Source organism: Centropristis striata, chromosome 4 (genome assembly GCF_030273125.1).
Source record: "Centropristis striata isolate RG_2023a ecotype Rhode Island chromosome 4, C.striata_1.0, whole genome shotgun sequence".
Lineage (NCBI taxonomy): Eukaryota > Metazoa > Chordata > Actinopteri > Perciformes > Serranidae > Centropristis > Centropristis striata.
In genome coordinates, this window is record NC_081520.1 from 4,317,241 (window position 1) to 4,341,336 (window position 24,096).

General features: G+C 36.1%; 1 protein-coding gene across 2 annotated transcripts in view; it reads left to right on the plus strand.

The window, feature by feature from the left end:
- LOC131969518 (large neutral amino acids transporter small subunit 4-like) overlaps positions 1-20,653 on the plus strand; it is a 43,339-nt gene extending 22,686 nt beyond the window's left edge. Inside the window, exons 6-15 of one of the 2 annotated variants that reach the window (XM_059330565.1) lie at positions 5,875-5,967; positions 6,705-6,838; positions 7,925-8,136; positions 12,460-12,603; positions 14,384-14,401; positions 15,235-15,361; positions 15,454-15,586; positions 17,478-17,551; positions 18,900-19,023; positions 20,471-20,653. In XM_059330565.1, coding sequence (XP_059186548.1) covers positions 5,875-5,967; positions 6,705-6,838; positions 7,925-8,136; positions 12,460-12,603; positions 14,384-14,401; positions 15,235-15,361; positions 15,454-15,586; positions 17,478-17,551; positions 18,900-19,023; positions 20,471-20,632 — 1,221 coding nt within the window. In that variant the 3' untranslated portion in view covers positions 20,633-20,653. The remainder of the gene's footprint in view (positions 1-5,874; positions 5,968-6,704; positions 6,839-7,924; positions 8,137-12,459; positions 12,604-14,383; positions 14,402-15,234; positions 15,362-15,453; positions 15,587-17,477; positions 17,552-18,899; positions 19,024-20,470) is intronic. The other variant, XM_059330566.1, reaches the window with a different exon arrangement.
- The last annotated feature ends 3,443 nt before the right edge of the window (positions 20,654-24,096 follow it).

Sequence of the window (24,096 nt, forward strand, 5' to 3'; positions counted from 1 at the left end):
CTAGAACGCCTGGAAAAAAGCCTGTAAAAAAGCCTGTAAAACCTAAAAATAAGCCTTTAAAAGGCTTTTTTGATTGATTTTTTGGTGATTTTAAAAATCACCTTAAATTGATCATATGTTTTATGTTGTATCTTGACCTGAAAAGTAACTAAAGCTGTCAGCTAAATGTAGTGGAGAAAAAAAGTACAACATTTGCCTCAAAATGTAGTGAAGTAGAAGTATACATTTACAGAAAATAGAAACACTCAAGTAAAGTACAAGTACCTCAAAATTGTACTTAAGTACAGTACTTGAGTAAATGTACTTAGTTACTTTCCACCACTGTTAACAGCATATACTGAGTCATGACAAACAGCAGTGGTGGTATTAAATACTGAGTCACCTGGAAACTGTTCAAACAAAAACCTGTCACATGCACAGATCCACTTGTTGCATCGCCCTAAAATAAACTGTCCACCCGCACCTGCCTCTCAGCGGACCCTGATCTCTTATCTCCAGGTGACTGCTCTGCAGCTTAAATAGACCCTGAGCGACTGTCCAAACACTGGGCCCATCTGTGTGTGTGTACCCTGCCACTCTCTGCATGGATACACTGTGACCACACAGCCAACAAAAGAGCTATTCAGGGAAGAAGCAATAACAGAATAGATGGTGGTTGTTATCATTTTAAAGAGGTATCGACACACAGGGCGGCTCTCAGTTGTTCCTCTGGAGATAAACATACTGACTCATATATTTATAATAAGGCTGAGAGGAGCACAGCAGTAGACGTAGTTAGGAGCTGTGTTAAATGAGGTAGTAAAGGGTAAGTGAGGGAATGGGAGCAAACACTGAGAATACCTCTGATTAGGAACTACATAATCACATACCATAGTGGCAGCTAAGAAACACAAGCCATACATTCCTTTAAAGATTAGAAAATGATAAGGCTAACCAGCTATCTAGCGGCATGGCTCTGGGAACGATTTTTTAATTAGTCAATCATTTAGCTTTTGAGCAAATACCTGCAAAACCAATGATGTTCTCATCAGCCCCAGTGAACAGAAGAGAAAACATGATAAGCCAAAAACACATGTTGCTACACCTCTGTCCTCACTGACAGGTTCATTCTACATATACACTACTGGTCAAAGGTTTTAGAACACACCAACTTTTCCAGAATTTAATTGAAAATGATGCAGTTTAATGTCTCAGTGTACTCTGAAATTAATGCACATTTGCAACATTTAAAATTCTTTATCGAGCATGATAGTGTTTTGAAAGTTAAAAAAAAGATTCAAAATCACATTTTATATTGGACTAAAGGACTAAAAAAAGACACAAAATGACCAAAAAAAAAAGACACCAAAAGACACAAAATGACTAAAAAAGACACAAAATTACCAAAAAAGACACAAAATGACTTACAAAGACATAGAAAACAGAAAAGAATTCAAAAATGGACAAGACTCCATAGAGTTAAGTTGTTAACCCATTTTCTTGTTCCCTGAAAAAGGCCTACCGGTACTTGTATAATTCTGAAATGTACATTATTTACCTTTGTACCCTTTCAAGCTGTTCATTTACTTGAACTGCTTGAATTTCAATTAAAAAATGGAAAAATTGGGGTGTTCTAAAACTTTTGACCGGTAATGTATATGCACTGCAAAAACAGGTGTGTCTAAAAACAAGATAAAAACACTAAATCTGAAGGAAATGATCTTGCTGCATGGACAGATAATTTCACTTGACAATATTTCTTAAATAAGATTATTAAATCTAGAAATAAGCATGTTGAACACTTCAAATAAGAAATTAACTCTTAAATTAACTTGCATTGTAGCGAAATCCGTGTCAGTTTCACGGAAATTTGAGCGATTCCGTGGCTATTCCACGGATTTTGAGTTAAGCAAATCCGTGGCTATTTCACGGATTTCTGTAAGACCATGTTGAATCTGGCATGTTTATATAGTCCTAAACATCATCTAAAGGTCAAATGTGTGTTGTACATTTTTCAGACATATTTTCATGCCAGTAACATTCATCATGTGATGTTTTCAGTCAGTTGTTGTGTGTCCGTTAGCACCTGAAGCCACAACAGGTTCTTTGTGTAACAGTTTCTCAGTCACCTGTCTGCTTGACGGATGTGTTATTGACTCGAGCTACAAAAACACTGTTATCTGCTCCTCATCAGGCCTGACAGCTGCTCCTCCCATCACACACTCACTCTAACGTTACCATCACTCTGCTCAACACATTAATCCCCACTTCTTCTTTTATGATTAGTAGACCAAACCGGTTTGTGACACACTTTTTGGGAAACAGAGGTCGCAGCTGACTGTGACTCAGACCTGGAGAAGAGAAACTCCAAAGTGTTACGTATTCTCTTCGTCAGGCTCAGCATCACAAGGTCAAGATGTGGTTGTGATTCTAGTTTGGGCTTGTTGCTAGAGATGATCTGAGGTTTTGGCTCTGGCACGGCACCGTTCCTCCACAGGATTTTGGTTTCTCCCACTCACTGCCAGTGGCAAAATGAACCTGCTCCCAGAGCGAATAAACAAGCCGGGGCTTATTAAGTGGGAGAGACACAAAGGAGGCGAGTGACAAAGAGATCAGTCACTGACTCATCCACATTATTATTTTTCCTTTGTAGCTGCACTGAATATCTAAAAATCCATGAGAAACTGTTGATTTAAACTAGTGGCATATGAGCATTACTGAGGTGGTGAGTGGGGCTGATCACCAGATAGACTTAGAAGGCCGTAAATATACCTCTTAAGAAAATACAGTGTAACATGGAGATGCATATCCAATGAAACTAAAATAAATCATATTTTTTCATGTCAGTTCTGAGTCAGAAACAAGAGGTAAGACACAGGTTCATGGAGGTGGTTTATTATACAAAAACCTACGTAACAGAAACATTATATATTCTCTCCTATTATTAAAGTATAATGACATGCAACATTTATAATATAAACCAAGCAGCATTCAAAATAAGAACAGAAATACATTTCAATTAAGTGATAGAATCCAACATTATTAATAGTAGTGATAATAATACTAATATAAAAATAATTGACAATTTTTGTTAAATGATGATAGGCCAAGTACAACTGGAAATAAGGTCAAATATATTTAGTATAAAAATATAGAACCAGTTGTTCTCCTCATTTTACATCTTATAAGTAAAAAAAAACCCATCAGATTTTAAGTTTTTTGTTGTATCTTTGGGTTCAAAATGTTGATCCAGTAAGTCAAAGTAAAAAAATAATAATTATCAGGTCATATAAGTGAGGTTGTGCTGAATAATACGATACCAGCATGGCATGGTAAACAATTTTTAAGTGGCACAATGAAAAGTATTCAAAAACGGGCAAAATAATAATTTTAATCAATCTAATAATCATTTTTATAGCCCCTTATTTCACAGCATACCAAATTCTGGTGTTAACAGAGCTCTTACAAAATTCTGGGCTTCAAAATTGAGCCGTCATCACAGTTGGTGAGGATGAGGAAGTGATAAAGCGCCGGTGGGGAAATCTGAACCTGTTGACTCGGCACAGCGATCGAGGCCGTGATGCGTCATGACCACATGGAGTCTGCTGAGCTCGACACAAGCTGAGCCGCTCATCTGTGTGTCCTCCCTCCCCCTGCTGGGATCAGCCAGCGGCTCATAACTGGGCTCTTCCAGTTGACTTGCTGTTATTGTGGATGTCATGGCAGAGACGCAGCGGTTCTTGAAACTCACCTTTGGTCCAATTATGAGACGGGTGACGACTATGTGGGGTTAGAGGGTTCAAGCAGCTGCCTAACAAGCTGCCCCCCCCCCCCCCCCCCCCCCCGTGGTTATCACAGCAGCCGGATGCAGGGCTGGACGGGCAGAGGAGAACAATGGGAGAGGAACTCTCTCTGCTATTTCTGACCCATAATAATGTTGCACTTAAATGTTTCACTCCCTGCCCCCACGCTTTAACCAGTGACCCCACTTATTTTGCCTCCTTCATGTTAACCTTCTGGAGTCTCCAAAAGCTCCAAATCATGACTTTTTCATCACATCCAGACTAGAAAACAAAGCAGCGTGGAGCCCTACTGTAAATTTACCTCTAAAGTTCTGGCTGTAAACTCCATGAGGCCAGTTTCAGTTTTGATGATGATATACCAAGTAAAACTGGAGACAAGGTAGAATATATCTTGTATAAAAATATAGAACTGGATGGAACCCTCTTATATGTCATAAAAAATGTAAATGTTTTTTTATTGAGCATGATAGTGTTTTGAAAGTAAAAAAGATATTCAAAATCACGTTTTTATGTTGGACTAAAGGACTAAAAAAGACACAATATGACAAAAAAAAAAGACACAAATTGGCCAAAAAAGACACAAAATGACTAAAAAAAGACACAAAATGACCAAAAAAGACACAAAATGACTTAAAAAAGACACAAAATTACTGAAAAAAGACACAAAATGACTAAAATAAGACACAAAATGACCAAAAAAGACACAAAATGACTTAAAAAAATACACAAAATGACCAAAAAAGACACAAAATTACTGAAAAAAGACACACAATGACCAAAAAAGACACAAAATGACTAAAATAAGACACAAAATGACCAAAAAAGACACAAAATGACTTTCAAAGACATGAAAAGGATTAAAAAATTGACAAAATAGGTCAAGACTCCATAGAGTTAAAACTAAACATTCTTCAGATGGCATAAATTAACACTGATAAACACAATAAATATCTGAGCCATGTGTTTCCTCTCATGCTCTTGCTTGCTGTTTATTGGCCTTGGTTTTCATATCTTGTAGAAGCTGTTTACAGTTTGGAGTTGCAGAGTTAAGAACAGTATGTGCTCTTGATTCCAGTTGAGCACCGTTGTGCAAGACTCCCTTCTGTCTCTGCTCCACTTCAAATGCAACGAAAACAGCCTGCTGCAGAGCAGAGCAGGGTGTACTTAGTGGTGACAAGCCTATCAATAGTCAATAATGGAGAACACTAAGTAACACTGAGGGATCTCGTGGGTTTTAGTGGATTGTTGGAAAAGAATGTCAACAAAGACTAATGTGCATAACAGCTAACAGCAGAACAGTTGCATAAATTGAAAATAAGTCTTATTCAGTTATAACAGAACAAGTAAGGCTGATGCAGCAAAACTCCAGAGTGCAGCATGTTGTTGTTTATGAATTAAACTTTTGAATTTGTTGGTGAATTAAAGTGCCATGTTGTTTCATATGTTGTGTTTTTAGCGGCACCAGGTGTAAGCCTGGAGGGGATCATGTTAGTGTGTGTGTGTGTGTGTGTGTGTGTCTATAGCTAATCAGCCTCATATATTTTTTTTCTCTTCTCACTCCTTCTTTCATCCTTTTCTCTGTTTTGAGTACTTCTAATTCTGCAACGTAAAACATGTTTACCATGTCATGTTGGTTCATTTTTTTCAGCACAACCTCTAATATATGACCTGATAATTGTGTGTGTGTGTGTGTGTGTGTGTGTGTGTGTGTGTGTGTGTGTGTCTACAGCTAATCAGCCTAAAAAAAAAATATTTTCAACAGCTCCATTTCATGTGGCTGAATTCACGCAGATTTGCCACTTTAAAACCCTTAAATCTGCGACTTTTTTTCTTGTAGATTTGCCACTTTAATCTAGTAAATTTGCAACTTTTTTCTCGCAGATTCACCACCTAAAATCTCATAAATCTGCACATTTTTTTCTTGTAGATCTGCCGCGTTAATCTCGTAAACTTTTTCCTCAAAATATTACCCACACATTCTGGCAGTATGTAATATCCTCCAATATTCTCTAGGGTTGAAACTTGGAATTTGCAAGTATTTCAATGAGTGTCCTATTAAGGGTTAAGTGTCTGTTGTTTCTGCTCTCTGTAGCTCCCCAACATGTTTGGAGACCTGAGGTCCACCTTCATCGCTCTGATGATCGGATCCTACGCCTCCTCTGCTGTCACCTTCCCCGGCATCAAGGTAGAACATTTAACTCATGTTGATTTATCCTGAAAGTATTCATTCATCTGTCCTCATCCCAGTGGTGGAATGTAACTAAGTACATTTACTCAAGTACTGTACTTAAGTACAATTTTGAGGTACTTGTACTTTACTTGAGTATTTCCATTTTATGTAACTTTTTACTTCTACTCTACTACATTTTTAGGCAAATATTGTACTTTTTACTCTAGGATTTAGCTGCCAGCTTTAGTTACTTTTCAGGTCGAGATTTAACATAATATATATGATCAATGTAAAGTGATTAGACGTTTTTTTAATTAAATCTTTTAACAGTATATTAAGTAATTAAATGAGCCCAATCCTTACAAAATTAAAACACCGCATACATTAAATCACCAATACAAATAATGTAATAATATATTTAGAATATATAAAACAATTATAGTGGGTCCATTCTGCATAACCCGAGTACTTTTACTTTTCATACTTTAAGTATATTTTAATGCTGATACTTTTCTACTTTTACTTCAGTAAGATTTGGATGCAGAACTTTTACTTGTAGTGGAGTAATTTACCAGGGTGGTATTAGTACTTTTACTTAAGTAAGGGATCTGAATACTTTTTCCACCACTGCCTCATCCATCATGTAATGATCCCTGCTTTGCTCTAAGACAAACTCAGAAAGAATGGCACTCCTGCCACAGAATAGGATATTGATTCTCCATTATGATGTGTCCTTTTGGTGCCTCCTGTAGGTGATCTATGATCTGGGTGCCACCTTCATCATGATCCTGCTGGTTTGGGCCGCCTGCGCCTGCCTCGTCTTCCTCAACTGCTTCGTCAACTGGCCTCTGGAGCCGTTCCCCGGCCCAGAGGACATGGACTTCACGTAAGACCAATAGTAACTCAGATAAACATTTCTGTAGCCTCCAGCTATCATTGTTAAGCAGCCGTTGTAATGTTATTAGCTAACCTCAGGTTACCTGCTGTAAAGGGATTCCAGCTGAGCCCAGGCAGCCATCTGGACAAGATGTGCATGCTCACACACTTACACACAGTAAATCCCAGTGTAATGCAGCAGAGGACCAGTGAGCTTTAGACAGGAAAGATCCTAAAACCAGATGAGCAGCTGCTTTCACTCTCACTCACCTGGATCCTTTGTTTCCCTTTGTCTTTGCCCTTTCCCTCTCTTTCTCTTCTCACCTTTTCTCCTTCTTTCTTCCTTTTCATGTTTACCATGTCATGTTAAGAACCTGGTCTCACAGGAATCCGTGGAATAGTCACAGATCATATCCCGTGGCTATTCCAACATACAAAGTGATTATGTACATTCACTGAGTGAATATTTAGAAAATAAAACATATATTTCTCGCTAGAAATGTGATCAAAATCCATTTTTATGCAGAAACTAAGTCAAAATATTGATTTTTTCACTATAAATGAGAGAACTGTCCGCCATGTTTTTTGTTCTGACCACCAGAACCTTAAAAGTCACGTGACTTGGAACAAACCAATAGGAAAAAATATCCATGGAATAGCCACGGGATATGACTGTCATTAACTTGCATTGTAGCGAAATCTGTGTCAGTTTCGCGGAAATTATGTTTTTACTTTGACTTACTGGAGCAACATTTTGAACCCAAAAGAAACAACAAAAAATATTAAATCATATTTTGAAAATGATGTTTTTTGGTAAAATGAGGAGAACATCTCGTTCTGTATTTTTATACTAAATATATTTGACCTTATCTCCGGTTTTACTTATCTCCAGCCTATCATCATCAAACGAAACCTAGCATGGAGTTACAAGACAGAACTTTAAAGGGAAGCTGTCAGCAGGAAACAAGCTGTTTCGTTTTTTTTTATGTTGTGACATCACATAGAAGTCTGCCTTCATGGAATCCAGACAGCTACCAGTTATCTGTGCATCAAAATCACCTTTCCCCTTCTCTTCTTTTTTTGGCTGTTCCTTCAGGGTGAAGATCAAGTTCAGCTGGCTGGGCTTTGACCACAAGATCACAGGGAAGCAGTTTTATCGGCAGGTGACCACAGTGGGGCGCCGTCTCAGTGTCGGCAACTCCATAAAGCAGCAGAATCAGCCTGCCAGAGACCTGGCCACGCAGGAGGCCAACAAGCTGTGCCTGTCCACTGTCGACCTGGAGGTGAAGTGCAAGCCCAAGGCTGAGAGTAAGTCTGAACCAACCCAGTCTGACAGATCTATGACAGACAAAGGCTTTCCTGACAGCAGGCCATTTATATGTTGCATATGATGACATTGATTACGTTATTTTTATAATATACGTATATTTGACTTAGACGTACTATATTGTTATTCAAGATTTACACCACATTTATTGCACATTTGAACAACATTTGGTTGCATTGGCGCACATGGGTGGATTAAACTTAAATAAACTACAATAAAAGAAGTACTTAAAGCTAAAATGCCTAAAAAAATCACGACTAAATAAATAAAAATAATTTAAAAAAATAAGTAAATAAAAAATAATAATAAAAAAAAAAATATATATATATATATATATATATATATATATATATATATATATAGTATTATAAAAAAACATCATCAATAATAATTATAATAATAAAATAAAAAAATAAAATAAAAATATTTGTGATAATCATATATGGCGGACAGTTACATACATTTTAAAATACATTAAAAAACAAAAAAATGCATAAATACATTAAAAATGTAAAATTAAAAATATACAAATATTATTAATTTAAATAAAAATAGTTACATCTTGCTTAAAAAGACAGCAGAAATAAAAAAAAACTAAATATATAAATAATAATAATAAACATAACATACTTCATATCAGCACCATTACCTCAAACCCTGACCTACATCTGTACACACTAATTAGGCACAAGCAGCCTTTAAATCCCTATAAGACCTTAAATGCCCCTTTACCTCCGCCCTATATCCAGTCTGAGCTGACCTCATGTCCCCCTACACCTCCAGGCCTCCTCAGGCCCTCCTGACTCTTCTCCAGCGGGGTCAGGGACTCCCAGTGGGGGGGTCTGGTCGCTCCCCTCTCGGTCTCTTTGTTAACAAACGGACCGTGGAATAGGTTCGGACCTCGTTCTTGGAAAGCCGCTCAGCAGGTGTGTAGCGCGCTGGCAGGGAGCCCTGGAGGAACGTGTTGTGGTCTGAAGGCCTCGCATCGTCACACTGTGTGTGTGTTTGGAGCGCAGGCAGGACGCCCATGGTTGGTTTCACAGCAGCTGGATGTCTGTCAGAAGCTTTAATATTAATTAATATTACAGTCACACACACAAACCTGCTCAAAACTCGCTAATCTGATGGCAGCTGTGAAGGTTTTCTCATTGTTTCTCTTCCTGCACTGTCCTGAAAGCTGAAAGGCCCAAATGGATTCAGAGTACTGTATTTAGGTACAGTTTTGAGTTGTCAATTTATAATAATAATAATAATAATAAACTTTATTTGTATAGCACTTTTCTTAATAAAGTTACAAAGTGCTTTACAGGCAAGAAATAAAAATATAGTGGAAGAAAAAAAAAATTACAATAAAACAACAAAGCAAAGTAAAGTGCAATGCAGACAAGTTGGAATCACAAATGACAAAACATAGAAAGTGGCACGAGCTGGGTGAGAAAACAACAACCAAGAGATTAAGTAGATAAAAAGGCTTTGCGATAAAAGAAAGTTTTCAGTAGGGATTTAAAAGAGGCTAGTGATGTAGCCTGTCTGAACTCAAGGGGTAGAGAGTTCCAGGGACGTAACTTTATACTTCTCCACTACATTTTAGAGTCAAATATTGTCGTTTTTACTCCACTTACATTGAGCTGAAAGCTTCAGTTACTTTACAGGTCAAGATTTCACATAAAAATATAATGAATTTTAAATGATTAGACTTAAATTAAACCGCATAACAGCAGATTTAAGTTACAATGTACCCTATCTTTACATTATTAAAAATCTGCTTACATAAATACAGCAATGCAAATAATCTACCTATATATTTGGAATATATAAAACATTCTGAGTGGTCCATTCTGCATAACGAGTTCTTTTACTTTTGGTCAGTTTTGATTTTGTACTTTTACTGGAGTTTTGAATGCAGGACTTTTTCTTGTAGTGGAGTCATTCTGCAGTGCGGTATGAACTTGTGCATAGCCCCATTTCTGCACAAAGTGCTTTACAGAGGCATAAAAATGCATGAAAAATACAACAGACATTAATTTAATAAATGAGCAGTAAAAGCATTGGAAGTTCCATTAAAAGCAGAATTAAAATAGAATATTAAATCAGGAAAAGTGTATTTCAAAGACGATAAAAAACACAGAAACAAGCAATTTAAAAGATTTTAAAAATATTGCATTGTAGGTTATAAGAACGCTGAAGTTAACAATTATGTCTGTAACCAAACTGTCTCCTTAATAAAGATGGATACCTGCTTTTCTGGGTAATAAACCCCTCTGCTCCATCTGTGCACTGACAATTCATGGGTTTGTCCAGTGCTTCACCATATGTCCAATTTACCATTTATGGTCACAACTTAAATCAATGATCAACTTTTCCAAGAGCCCATCTCCTTTGAATCCTCCAGCTTCTCGTGCAGGATCAGACGTGTTACTGTGGCACCCGAGGACCAGCAGGAATATTTAGATGGGACCTCTTCCCTCCACCTTTATAGACTTATAGACCCTGTGCAGGAAGCATGGCAGTGTAGTTTTCCATCAAGTGAAAAGAGAGAAAATGTGCAGGAACAGGCAGGTCTGGACTCTTTCAAGAGATCTGAGGAATAAAGAATTTTAAATGTTGGTTAAAATATAACATCTAAGAGGTAAAATGAGGAGAACATCTAGTTCTATATTTTATACTAAATATATTTGACCTAATCTCCGGTTTTACTCGGCCTACACTGTAAAAAATGTTTGTAGAAATAACAGTAAAACACTGTCAAATACATCAGAAATGGGGCGTAAAATTAAAAATTGTACATCACCGTATTAGACACCATTAATTACCGTAAATCAAAGAATAGCACAAACCTTTTACTTTTTCTGTCATAAACTGGAAGAAACACACAGTTTTGCTGTAAAAATATAACATTTTCACACAAATTTATGGAGAAACACCATGATGTGTGAATAAATTACACAATTACCCTAAAAATAATAATTATTATTCAGTCTAAATTAGTTTTTGCTGATATTTACATTTAAATTTAGAATAGACAATCCACTCACTGTATTTTTTACGGTGAAATTCTGGCAACCACAGCTGCCGGTATTTTTCCGTAAATTAAACAGATTATGTTTTACAGTGTATCATCATCAAACATAAACTGGCATGGAGTTTCAAGTCAGAACTTTAGAGGGAAGCTGACGGCAGGAAACACGCTGCTGAAGTTTTTACGCTGCAACGTCATGAAGAAACAATGAATCAGCGCTTTGTGTGACTCCAGACGGTTAATGAACATTGTCTTTGTTAATTTTAGCCACTTTAGTCCAGACTGATGCATTCACTCCATCCTGGTTGTTTTTCCCAAACTGGGAAGTTGTTGTTTTGACTTTGGTGTGTTATTGCACACGTTAATTCCCTAAAACTACCAAAACATTGCTTTACCTGCGATGCTAATATATAACTTTTCCCACCGATCTAGGCAACTCTACTAGGACAGCAACTAACGGCTGCAAACTAAAAGAACATCGTTTTCATACATCATGGGGACTCCAGTTTTAGTCATCACTTGTGGGGACCACCCTTTCTAGAGGTTGTAGAGAGCTGAAAAAAAATTAGTAAACTTGCCATAGCTTAGTTAGCCTATACACGCCTTCAAACCTCTGAAATGATGTTTTAATCAGGCTTTATGGGGACATCTGGAAAAACCAGTAAACATGCTTTCAGGGTGCATCATTTACAAGGATTAGCATATTTCTGGGAAGTTGTTGTTTTGACTTTGGTGTGTTAATTCCCTAAAACTACCAAAACATTGCTTTACTTGCGATGCTAATATATAACTTTTCCCACCGATCTAGGCATCTCTACAAGGACAGCAACTAACGGCTGCAAACTAAAAGAACACCACATTTTTTTGCAAACTTTCAGAGTTGTTGTTCCATGAATTTCACCATTCACAGGGTTGCTAAAAAGTTCCTAAATGCCTTATTTGAACCATTTTGTTAGAATCTTGAATACGTAAATACTCTTTTTGCAGTTTAATTCATAGTCTTAATTTAGATGTCTTTGATTTTTTATGAAAGTACTCTGAAATGCTCTTGAATGCTGATCCTGTCTCCTTTTCTGCATTTGAGAGAAATATCAACAGCTGTTAGATGAGTTGTCATAAAACAATATTGAAATACAATTTTAAAAAACAACAACAACATTATCGTGTAAATGTTCATGTGTCTGTGTTCAGGGAAGAATCTGATATAGCTCATATCTCTTAGTTTATAAGAAATGCATCTCACCAGCTGATGTGATCTAACCATCCTCTTTCATTTCCTCTGCAGCTCAGACCTTCATGAAGAGTATCTTCAGTCCCATCTTCATGCTGAGCCTCATCACCATGTGTGTGACTCAGCTGCGTCTCATCTTCTACATGGGAGCCATGAACACCATCCTGGAGTCACTGACGGAGGGAGACCTCAGCACAGGTGTGTGTGGCAGCAAGGTTATTATAGTTAACGAAAACTAACGAAATAACGAAAACTAAAAAACATTTTCGTTAACTGAAATAAAATAAAAACTAGAGTTTTTACAATAACGATAACTAACTGAAACTGTTTTTTGTTGTTACAAAACTAACTAAAATTATAGTGAAAATGTCCTTAGTTTTCGTTTTTGTCAACTTTTTTCATTCATAATTCAGTGTTTCTATTTGAACATGCAACACATGGTAAATATATTTACTGAGACTGGGATGTTTACACTAGAACCAAAATTCAAAACACCCCGAACTGTAAGAGTTAATAACCTTATTGGGGCTGAGATGATAAACCAAAGGAAATAAAGGCAAAATTTATTATGGCCTCTTTGAATCTCGCACCCAACAAATACCCCATTACAAAAAAACTAAAACTAACACTAAAATTAATAAAAACTAAACTAAAACTAAGCAGTTTCAAAAACTAAACTAAAACTAGAAAACTCACTCTAAAAACTAACTAAAACTAACTGAATTTGAAAACAAAAATTCACAACGAAATTAAAACTAAAACTAATGAAAAATCCAAAACTATTATAACCTTGGTGTGTGGTTGCTAATATGAGCAACACTGATGTTGTTCTGTGACCTGTTCAGAGGTGGAAGAAGTATTCAGATTACTTTACTTCAGTAAAAGTCTTAATACCACACTTTGAAATTACTCCACTACAAGTAAAAGTCCTGCATTCAAAACATACTGAAGTAAAAGTACAAAAGTACCAGAAAATGTACTTAAAGTATCAAACATAAAAGTACTCATTATGCAAAATGGCCCCACTCATTGTTATATACATTTCAAATATATTATTAGATTATTTCATATTGATGCATTTGTTAAATCAGCTAATTTTACTACTTAACATACTGTTATGAGGTTTAATTTATAAAAATGCATAATAATTTTATATTGATCATGTTTTTGTTTTTTAACTTTAACTTTTTAACTTTAGCGCTTTGGTTGGCCCCGTGGATGATGGGACATTTAGTTACTAAAAACCAACGGATGGAAGCGTTGATAAGAGCATGGTTGTGTTGCTAGGCAACAAGGAATTCACATATCACCGCAGCACATCCAGCCTCAAGTATCACCTCAATGCTAAACATATAGCAGCTAGCGGCTAGTGTGGTAGCTAGCGTGGATTGTGTTTTACTTAAAAGTATTCTAGTTTACAGAAGGTCTACCTACCTATAGGCTACCTGAATTTATGAAATGTACTATATTTCTAAATATGCTATTGCTACACTTAATGGCAAAAATTGCACTGGTCTGTTGGACTTGAACAAAAATAAACAATATTTTTGTTGATTAAGCTGATGTATTCAGTCATTATTCAATGGTATACTAAAAATCCATGTGAAAAAAATTACTTCCCAACTGTTCTCAGGTCAAATATTTATTTGCGATTAAAATGCGATTAATTTCGATTAATTAATTATAAAGCCTCCAATTAATTAGATTAATTTTTTTAATCGAGTCCCGGCCGTAAAAAGAACACACATACCTCAAAATTGTACTTGAATAAATATACTGGGTTACATTCCACCACTGGGCTTTTTGTCTTTAACATCTAACCACAGAGACTGAGCTGTGCTGTGTCTTTCTGCGCTCTAACAATCAGCTGCTTTCTGCTCAGCTAACACGTCGTGTTGCTTGTTGTTAACCGAGCCCTGTCTTTGCTTTTCCGTTTGTCTTCTTCTTCTTCTTCTTCTTCTTCTTGCTGCTGTTGCAGTGGAAAAGATGCAAGTGGGTAAGAGACCTCAGGCTTCTAACCACCTACACTCTGCAGCCGTCCTCCTCAGCTGCCTCAACTTTGTGTTTGCTTGTTTCTGTGCATGTCACACTCTAAACATCATAAAATTTAAGTTTTTACATATTTGCTGTACAATATTTTTCTATTTTTCTATATTATATATCTGTATATACCTTTATACTATACTGTGTAAAGCCTCTTCACATAGATAAGTAGATTTTAGCATGTTAAATAGGTGGTTGTATGTAGTAGTATGAACAATAATAGATAGATAGATAGATAGATAGATAGATAGATAGATAGATATATCTATCTATCTATCTATCTATTTCACCTGGGAAACTGTCCACAGATAAACAAACACTACACACAGACAAACTTTATTTATCCCAAGCTGGGATATATATATATATATATATATATATATATATATAAAATTATTATTATTATTATTATTTTTTTTTTTTTTTTAATTGTTCGTACTACTACATACAACCACCTATTTAACATGCTACAATCTATTTATCTCTAATGTGCAATATCTGTGAAATACAAAAAACTCTTAGGAAAAAAACAACAACAACAAAACAAAAATCCCTTTGTGCAATATTAATAATAAATGTCAAATAGCAGCCATGTCAGTGCATATTATATATATGTATATGCCTTATTTTTTATTCTTTATTCTGTTTTTATATCTCTGTAAACTCCCCTGTCTGTACCTTGAGCTGCTGTGACGACTGCATGTCCCCACCGCGGGATAAATAAAGTCTTATCTTATCTAAAAACATCACAATAACTCTCTCTCGTCACTGTCGTCTGTCTCTCAGTGAGTGTTTACACGTCCATCTTCGGCGTGCTCCAGCTTCTGTGTCTGATCACCTCTCCTGTGATTGGCTACGTCATGGACTGGAAGCTCAAAGACTGCGAGGACGAGAGTGAAAAGAGTGCCAAGAGGTGAGCATGCACACATATACACACACACGAAGAAAAAAAGAAGAAAAAGCTTGAAAAATACGCTCCAATTTGATTCTATTCTGTGTTATCAGGGAGCCTGGTGAGCCTCGCCGCCCCGACAAACAGATTCAGAAGATTGTCAACGCCACCAGAGCCTTCATCTTCACCAACCTGCTCCTGGTTGGCTTTGGAGTCACCTGCATCGTCCCCAACCTGCCACTTCAGGTACACACACATACTCGTTTTCATACATCATGGGGACTCCAGTTTTAGTCATCACTTGTGGGGACCACCCTTTCTAGAGGTTGTAGAGAGCTAAAAAAAATTGTGTAAACTTGCCATAGCTTAGTTAGCCTATACACGCCTTTAAACCTCTGAAATGATGAAGTGATGTTTTAATCAGGCTTTATGGGGACATCTGGAAAAACCAGTAAACATGCTTTCAGGGTGCATTATTTACAAGGATTAGCATATTTCACACAGATTATTTGGTGACTAATGGGGACTACTTTTACATAAAACAATGAAAATTAGATACTTTTCTAAGAAGCCAATTATATAATTATGGCTTTTGCAAAAAACTAAATAACATTAAGGACAAAAATAAAAAACAAAGCATTTTTGACCATTATACCAAATGCATATTGTTTGAAAATATTGTCGGGCCAACTTGAATGTGAAGAACTGAGTAGTGAGTTATTATTAGAAAGTCTTTCCACAATAAGAGTTGTATTCCCTGCCTGGCCCAACACACACACACACACACACACACACAGGATGGGGAACTATTTTATTTATTTGAAGCTTTTCTTACACATTTCTCTGCATGTGCTGCTGAAGTCACACTGCAGAGAGAGAGAGAGCAGAGTGTTCACATGGCAATGCAGCTCCTGGTGTTACTCAGTGCTGCAGTGCCACCTGCTGGACAACAGAGTCATTGCATGTTTATTTCTCATTGTGAATCTCGTTTATTAATGTTGATTTAATCCCACCGCTTCTTCATCAGCCACTGTTAATTAATTATCTAACTTATTTATAGCCCTCAACAACAATTATTTTCATAAAAGTATCCAAATGTATGGTTTTAATGACCAATTATCTTTTTCTTACAAAATACAAATTTAATAATCATTAAATATACAATGTCATTACTTTCATATTTCATTACTGCAATAATATATATATATATATATTTATATATATATATATATGTATATATTTAACCGTCAACAATATATAGATATATTATATATATATATATATAGATATATTTAACTCTATCAAAATATAATTTGAAGTACCATAAATTATTCTAAAGAAATTTTATACAAAAGGCACAGATTTGCAAAATTTATTAGAAAAAAAATATGGTTAACTAAGAAAGAATAAATATAAAAATATAAAACTACATAACTGTGATTTATGTTACTAATATGTTCATACCAAATATATAATGTCCTTACATACATATTAAATTACTATTAACAACGTGTATGTACATATATATTATGACTTATATATATACACTCATCCATTAAAATGTTTAGCTATCCTAAATATAAATTCAAAATACACATATAATTTTATGTTTATATTCAAAATAAAAAATAGAGTTTGAAGTACCATAAATAATTCGGCATACATTATAAAATATGTGACATACCATATATGACAATACATATTTCTTATAAAATATGTACACCAACATACCAAAAGGCATAAACCTCCAGATTTGCACACAAAAAAGAGGTAAATAAGATATGTCATCACATCGTTATTTATTAATTCTGAATCTCATTTATCAAAGCTGTTTCTCAGTGAGGACAAACAACAATTTAAGCCAATCATTGATACTAATTATGATGAATAAATAAATCACTACAGGGATTGAATATGACTCAAAATGCATGTTTCATGCTCAAAATGAGTTGAAATCACAAGAAACTGCCAAAATGAAAAGAAAAAAGTTAAAGTCACATGAAAAGAGTCAAAATGATATTTGGGTTTTACAGTGTTAAAACATGACCGCTTGTGTCCAAAACAGTGTTATTTCGGCGAGAGAAGAACAATTTAAACCAATTGAATGAAAAATGAATCTTTTTTTCCTCCTCTTCAGATTCTGTCCTTCATCCTGCACACTATTGTCAGAGGCTTCATCCACTCTGCAGTCGGAGGCCTCTACGCTGCTGTGTAAGTGTCACACTGACTCGTTTTTAAAGCAATTCTTACACCTGCACATACAATATGTCTCACATGCTTTGTGTGAATAACAGCCACAGGTTCCTGCCTGCAGGAAATAACACATTTTAAAAAATGGTAATTAATGAGTTGTTTATTTGTAAGTTAGTAGATAATAGAAAAAAGCAAATTGTTGTCTTAAAAATCAACATATGCTTCAGGATTAAAAGTAACATTTCATTAAAATTTCACATTAAAATGTCTATAAAAATATTAAACATTCTATTAAGTTGTGTGCTTACATTATACAAAATGTTTTTAAACAATTTGCAACAGTCAGCTTCATATTCCCTTTGAGCATCAGCATTGTTGTCTGTCTGAAGCAGCCATTAAATGACTTTTGTCCTGTTTTAAGAAACACTTTTTACAAAACATCTTTTAGATTATGGTCTTCATAGCTATATGTTAATATGTTTAACCAGATGATTTTCGGCATCAGACATTTGGGTCTGAAGTTATCAGAGAAATAAGTCGGCAAACGTTAGCGGTAGATCGGGGTAGCAGCCCCTCGAAACACACATTTTCAACGTGAAACTGGTTGATTCAGTGTTTTTACCGGTTCAATCATCCGGTCCGTCTGTATGTATGTATGTATTGGAGAGGAGCATGGTTATTATAGTTAACGAAAACTAACGAAATAACGAAAACTAGAATGGAAAAATAATTTTCGTTAACTGAAATAAAAATAAAAATGGGAGTTTTTTTAAAAAACAATAACTAACTGAAACTGTATTGTGTGGTTACAAAACTAACTAAAACTAACTAAAATTATAGTGAAAATGTCCTTAGTTTTCGTCTTTGACAACTTTTTTCATACATAAACCTTTTTGGTTGATATGAAATCTATTTCATCTATCTGGTTTTATGACTTAGTAAATTTATTGGGGCTGAGATGGATCAGACAAAGGAAATAAAGGAAACATTTATTGTGACCTTATCTGGCACCCAAAAAATACCCCATTACAAAAAACTAAAACTAAACTAAAACTAAGCATTTTCCAAAAAATAAAACTAATCAAAACTAGCAAACTCACTCTAAAAACTAATTAAAACTAACTGAATTTGAAAACAAAAATTGACAACGAAATTAAAACTAAAACTAATGAAAAATCCAAAACTATTATAACCTTGCCAGGAACACAAAAACAGTTCACATAGTTCAGCTCACCTCAAATTGAATTTAATCCTCAGAGTTGACACTTAAAAGCTACACGGGCGACTGTGTGTTCCAGCCTCAGGTCAGTGATGAAACCTGTTTGAGTCATAGACTGTTTCACCATCATGTTTTTGTCCCTTGCAGGTACCCGTCCTCTCAGTTTGGCAGCCTGACAGGCATGCAGTCTCTGATCAGCGCTCTGTTCGCCCTGCTGCAGCAGCCGCTCTTCATGGCCATGGTGGGACCGCTGGACGGAGACCCTCTCTGGGTGAGATGACACAAATATGTGGACATTACTGTTAATGACAAATATTGAATTAGATTAGATTAGATTTTTAACCCTCTATGGTACACATTATGATGCCAGTCAGGAAAAAAAAAAGTTTTGGGGTTTGTTGCCTGTTGCCATGTGTGGAAATTATAAGCAAATAAGACATGCAAAGTTCACTATAATAGTAGATTATGGCCCTCAGAGTATAGTAATAGCCTGAACTTTACTGCAACCAACATCAAATATATCTTTGTTACATTGTAAAGATCAAAACAAAATGATGAATGGAATGCTTTTTTACACAAAACACACACTACCAATATCTCATGCTGCCATGCATGATTCCATAATGGTTCATTTTTCCATCAAGGCAACATAGCAATTTTCCATAATGGTATGTTGTTGCCTCAGGGCAAGACTTGAATTTTAATAAGTTTCCATTATTTCATTAGAAAATATATTGCATGAAACTTTCCAAAATGAAGGTTTACTCACCTATTAGAAATACATTTTTTTCCAGATGGAAAAGGGCCAGGAAATGATGTTTTGAGTGCTTTTTTGTGGGGCAAAAATAGCAAAGCTGTTTACTTTGGAAAAGTCTCAAAAATATGCATTGTAGAAATCTGACAGGCCAAAAATGGGTATGTTGCCTGAATGCAACACCGTACCATAGAGGGTTAATCAAAGGCCCATATTTTTTTATGTAGTTTGATTTATTGATTTAAGTTTATTTTAAACACGTAGAAAGAACGCAAAGTGGTCAAGTTGAAAATAATTATATTGCACAAAAAAGAAAGAATAAAGCAATTAAAGTTTTTTTAATAATATTTTTACTGCAATTTCAAGTTATTTATCAGAATATAAACATCAACATGAACAAACATAAATCCCCCTCATACAGTCACACATAATAATAATAATAATAATAATAATAATCATCATCATCATCAGAGGAAGAAGAAGAGATAGAAGAAGAAGAAGAAAAAGAATGAATTAAATCATGACAATAATAATAACAGATGATAAATTAACTGAAGCAAATAAATAATCAATTAAAAATATATTCAGTAAATAGATAGAATAGAATAAATAAAATAAAAATAAAAATAAAAATAAAAATAAAAATAAAATAAAAATAAAAATAAAAATAAAAATAAAAATAAATTGACTTGACTTGACTTGACTTGACTTGACTTGACTTGACTTGACTTGACTTGACTTGAATAGAATAGAATAGAATAGGAAAGTAAAATAACAAGCCTCGCAGTAATAATGTAAAATAATAAGAAAAAACTTGGTTATATGATTAAACATATTTCTTATAAATTTAAACGTAATTACACCCACATACCTAAAGGGACAACCCTTGAAATGTGAACTTTTATTTGTAAAAATAAATCAACCAATAAAATTAATTAATGTCTGCCCCTGATGTTGTGTTCAGGTGAACGTGGGCCTGTTGGTGCTGAGCATGCTGGGATTCTGCCTCCCGCTCTACCTGCTGTGCCACAGCCGCCACCTGCAGCGCCTCAGAGACGAGCGCGACGACGACCCCAAGATCTACGTCAAGATGAACTCCGACAGCAAGCCTGAGGCTTTCGTGTAGACCGGGGAGGAAGAACGGAGAGAAAGAACTTAAAAAAAACAAAACGGAAAGAGGACGAGCTACACAGAAGAAGAGAGGGGAGGAGACGACTCACAAATGACACATTACATTCCCCATAAACACACTTTCACTCATTTTACTACCAATCTTATTGATAAGATTGTCTCAAGACACCACTGTGACACCCAGTCTCACCCTCTCTGACACACACTGTGAGAAAAACACTCACACTCTCTCCACTGCATCTTTTTACCCGGAGGAGAAAACAGACTAATGGGAGAAAGAAGCAATGTCTGACTTTTTTATGTCTCTCCCCAAAATGACTCCTCGACACATCTTTTCTTCACTTTTTTTCGTCATTTTTATTTCTGTCAGTGAGCAAGCTGGTTCAACCTCTACCAGTCCAACGTAAAAAAAACAAAAAAAATAAACAGAAAAAAGCCGAGAAGAAGAAAAAGATGATGCCAGACAAGGGAAAGCCATAATGAGCAGATTTTGGAGAAAGAAAATGAAAAAAGACAAGTTTTTAATGGTTTGACGTCTCAGTTTTGAGGACTTAAATGTCTTTTTGGAGACACACACACACACACACACACACACACACGTGGCACCCTTGGTTGTGGCATCTCGGCTTCTTCTTGTGCTCGAGGGCATTAACTGAATAATATCACAGACAGCAGTATTGGTAGCAGTTCAGACACATAGTATGATGTTTTTTTGTTTTAATAATGATGCACAGATAGTCAAGAAAACGGAGCAGCATCTCTGCATGTGTGTTACATAACGCAGTCAGATAAACTTCACTGCATGAAGCCAGAGACAGTGTTGGTCCCATATTACTGTTTCACTAGTGCAGGAAGACAACATGCCATGTCGGTCCGAGTTTTGGTTTTCGCTCATGAATTTCTTTTTGTGTTTGGAATATGTAACCATTTTTTCCCCAAATGTATTTACTTGCAATATGATCGCAGATGTTGAATCTTTGCTCCTCGTACGTGATCTGATAATGCAGAGGAGGAGAAAATGTGTTTAGAGTAGGTAGACAGGACGAAGATATTAGACGTGGTTAGGTTGGAGTGGAGTTTTTTTAACTCGCTTCATACTTTAAAGCAGCTACAGGGAACTTTTATTTTGTGGTTTGCCGGCAGACTGCCATTAGAAAACGTCTCGTTTTCACTGCAGCGGAGTTTGACAGTCTGCCCCGTTCAGTCCTGGTTATGGTTCTTCCGTGCCTCTCTTGTGTCAGTCGTCCTTTTCATAATGCATTTCTGCAAAAGTGCCGTAACGAGTCCTGCCATCATTAGGCCTTAGGACAGGGCCAGGCAACCTGCGCCTCTGTGGCTCTTCAGTTGTAAAAGTGTGTAGCTTATATATGGCATTCATTTCTTTTTTCTTTTTTTTTAAGTCAACAAAAATGTGCATCTTGTCCTACAAAATTCGCCTGTCACCTTAACCTCTGAATTTTGCCAACTTCAAGTCTAATTTTGAGGGCTAGCTTTCGACTCCAATTCTCCTGAGATATTTCCTTGGTGTCCAACCTAGTAATAAATGCTCATTATGACCTACTAGTAATGTTGGTAAGCTAATTAAGACTTAGTAGGCTGTTTTATCTTCATTGTGAGGCTCAAAATAAGGTGTTTTATGGCTCCATTACGACATTTTTTCTCTTTTTTTGGCCAACAATGTCTCTTTTTTAATATCGGAGTCCCCAGTCTGTGATTTTATATTGCAATCCGGCATTGTGGAAAGAAGTGCATTCGAAATAATGATGCTGGAAACACTGCCTGTCGTGCTGTTTCTCTATGTAGAGATTCTACAAACTCAAACAAAGTTGTTCTGCATTTTGCTGAGCATGATTCGTTTACTGCCAGATTTAAGTGATCTCTTATTACCAAGTGATGGTTGCACAAATAATGTATGTCACGTAATTTCCATCACATTGATCCTGCACGTTCAGATCGCAGGTGAAACGTCACAGGCGTAAATATCGCGGCTTGAAACAGGAGTTTGAAAGGGGCTAAAGTTGGCTCCCAGGAGGCACGGCACGCTGACCGGCATCCGGAATAACTACAAAGAAATAGTCCATTTCTGTGCTGATGGCCTTGTTTTTTATGCCGGTAATATAATGGCATAATATTAAATTAAGACAGTTTCATAACCAGTTAAAGGTTCCTTGTAGTTGCTTTAATTGAGTGTCCTGATTCGTTGTAGCAATAAGTGCTTCTGTGAGGTGCTGGGCAACATGTTGACACACAATCACACACACACACACAAACACACACACACACACACACACACACACACACAGGTAAACGTGTACATTTTATGAACTGTATTTCTAAGTCAAACCGGTGCTAGATAAATCATAGTAATATGTGGAGTTTTTACTGTTTTATTTCTTTGCTTTAAGGGGCAGTTGAGGTTTTACCACAAAGGCAACAAATTGCCGTGAAATTACTCACAAGAGCTGTTTCTTTATTCAATGACACAGTGGATTCCAAAGAATCAATCAGGTGACCGTTTCAGATGACTACTTTGCTCTTGGTTTCTTATCAGTTTTGTGGTAATTCTGCACCGTAACACAAAGTGCAACCACAGCAGCAGAAACAGCAGCAGCTCTGGGAAACTTGAATTCACTTTTTACAGACATAAAGGGAGATTAGTTCCGAGGAAGCAGGCTGAAAGAAAGACACGCTACTTCAGTTTCTGAGAGATGTGAAAGTGATGAGAATGAGAAGATGTATGGAGATAATAATGCCAAACAGAGAGGCTCCTCAGATATTTCAGATAACTCACAGAGGCACTTCCAAAGACAGCCATGACCCTCAGAGTGCCTCTCTATGTGTACAGAAGATGGGAGGAGTGGATCCAGGCAGGATGTGGCACACCCAAACCCTCTCTCCCTCCATCTATCCATCCATCTATCACTTTCAATCCACCCATCCGTCTGCAAACATGCCTTGAAATGCATATTAATGACATGTGACAAAGCTGAGAGACGAGCCTCTGCTGCCATCAGATGCTCCCAATGAATGATTAAGCGAGAAACAAATGGCACATGATGCACTTTAGACCTCTAGAAATGGACCTCAGTCATGTTTTTGTGACCGTACACGCAGTGCATGGCTGCTAACTCGTGGTGCATGATGCAAAGAATGTATACTCAGATGTAGATTTTTAATTCAGAACATGGGGAACGGAAAGATGCTGTTATTTTTTTATATTCACAGATAGAAAGTTATTGCTTCACATGTTCATTATATCGCCTTTATGTGCTTGGACAGTGTGGCAGTGTGTCTCGTCTCTCAGCTCTGGAACTTTCATAAGCATGGATGAACCTGAATCTTATATTAGACATATTAATCCGTAGTCAACTGCATGATTTTAAGCAAAGACAATTGTATGGAGTAAAATTGGCAGTGTTTTTTTTTTAAATGTATGGAAGCCCTGGGAGGCAAGTGAGA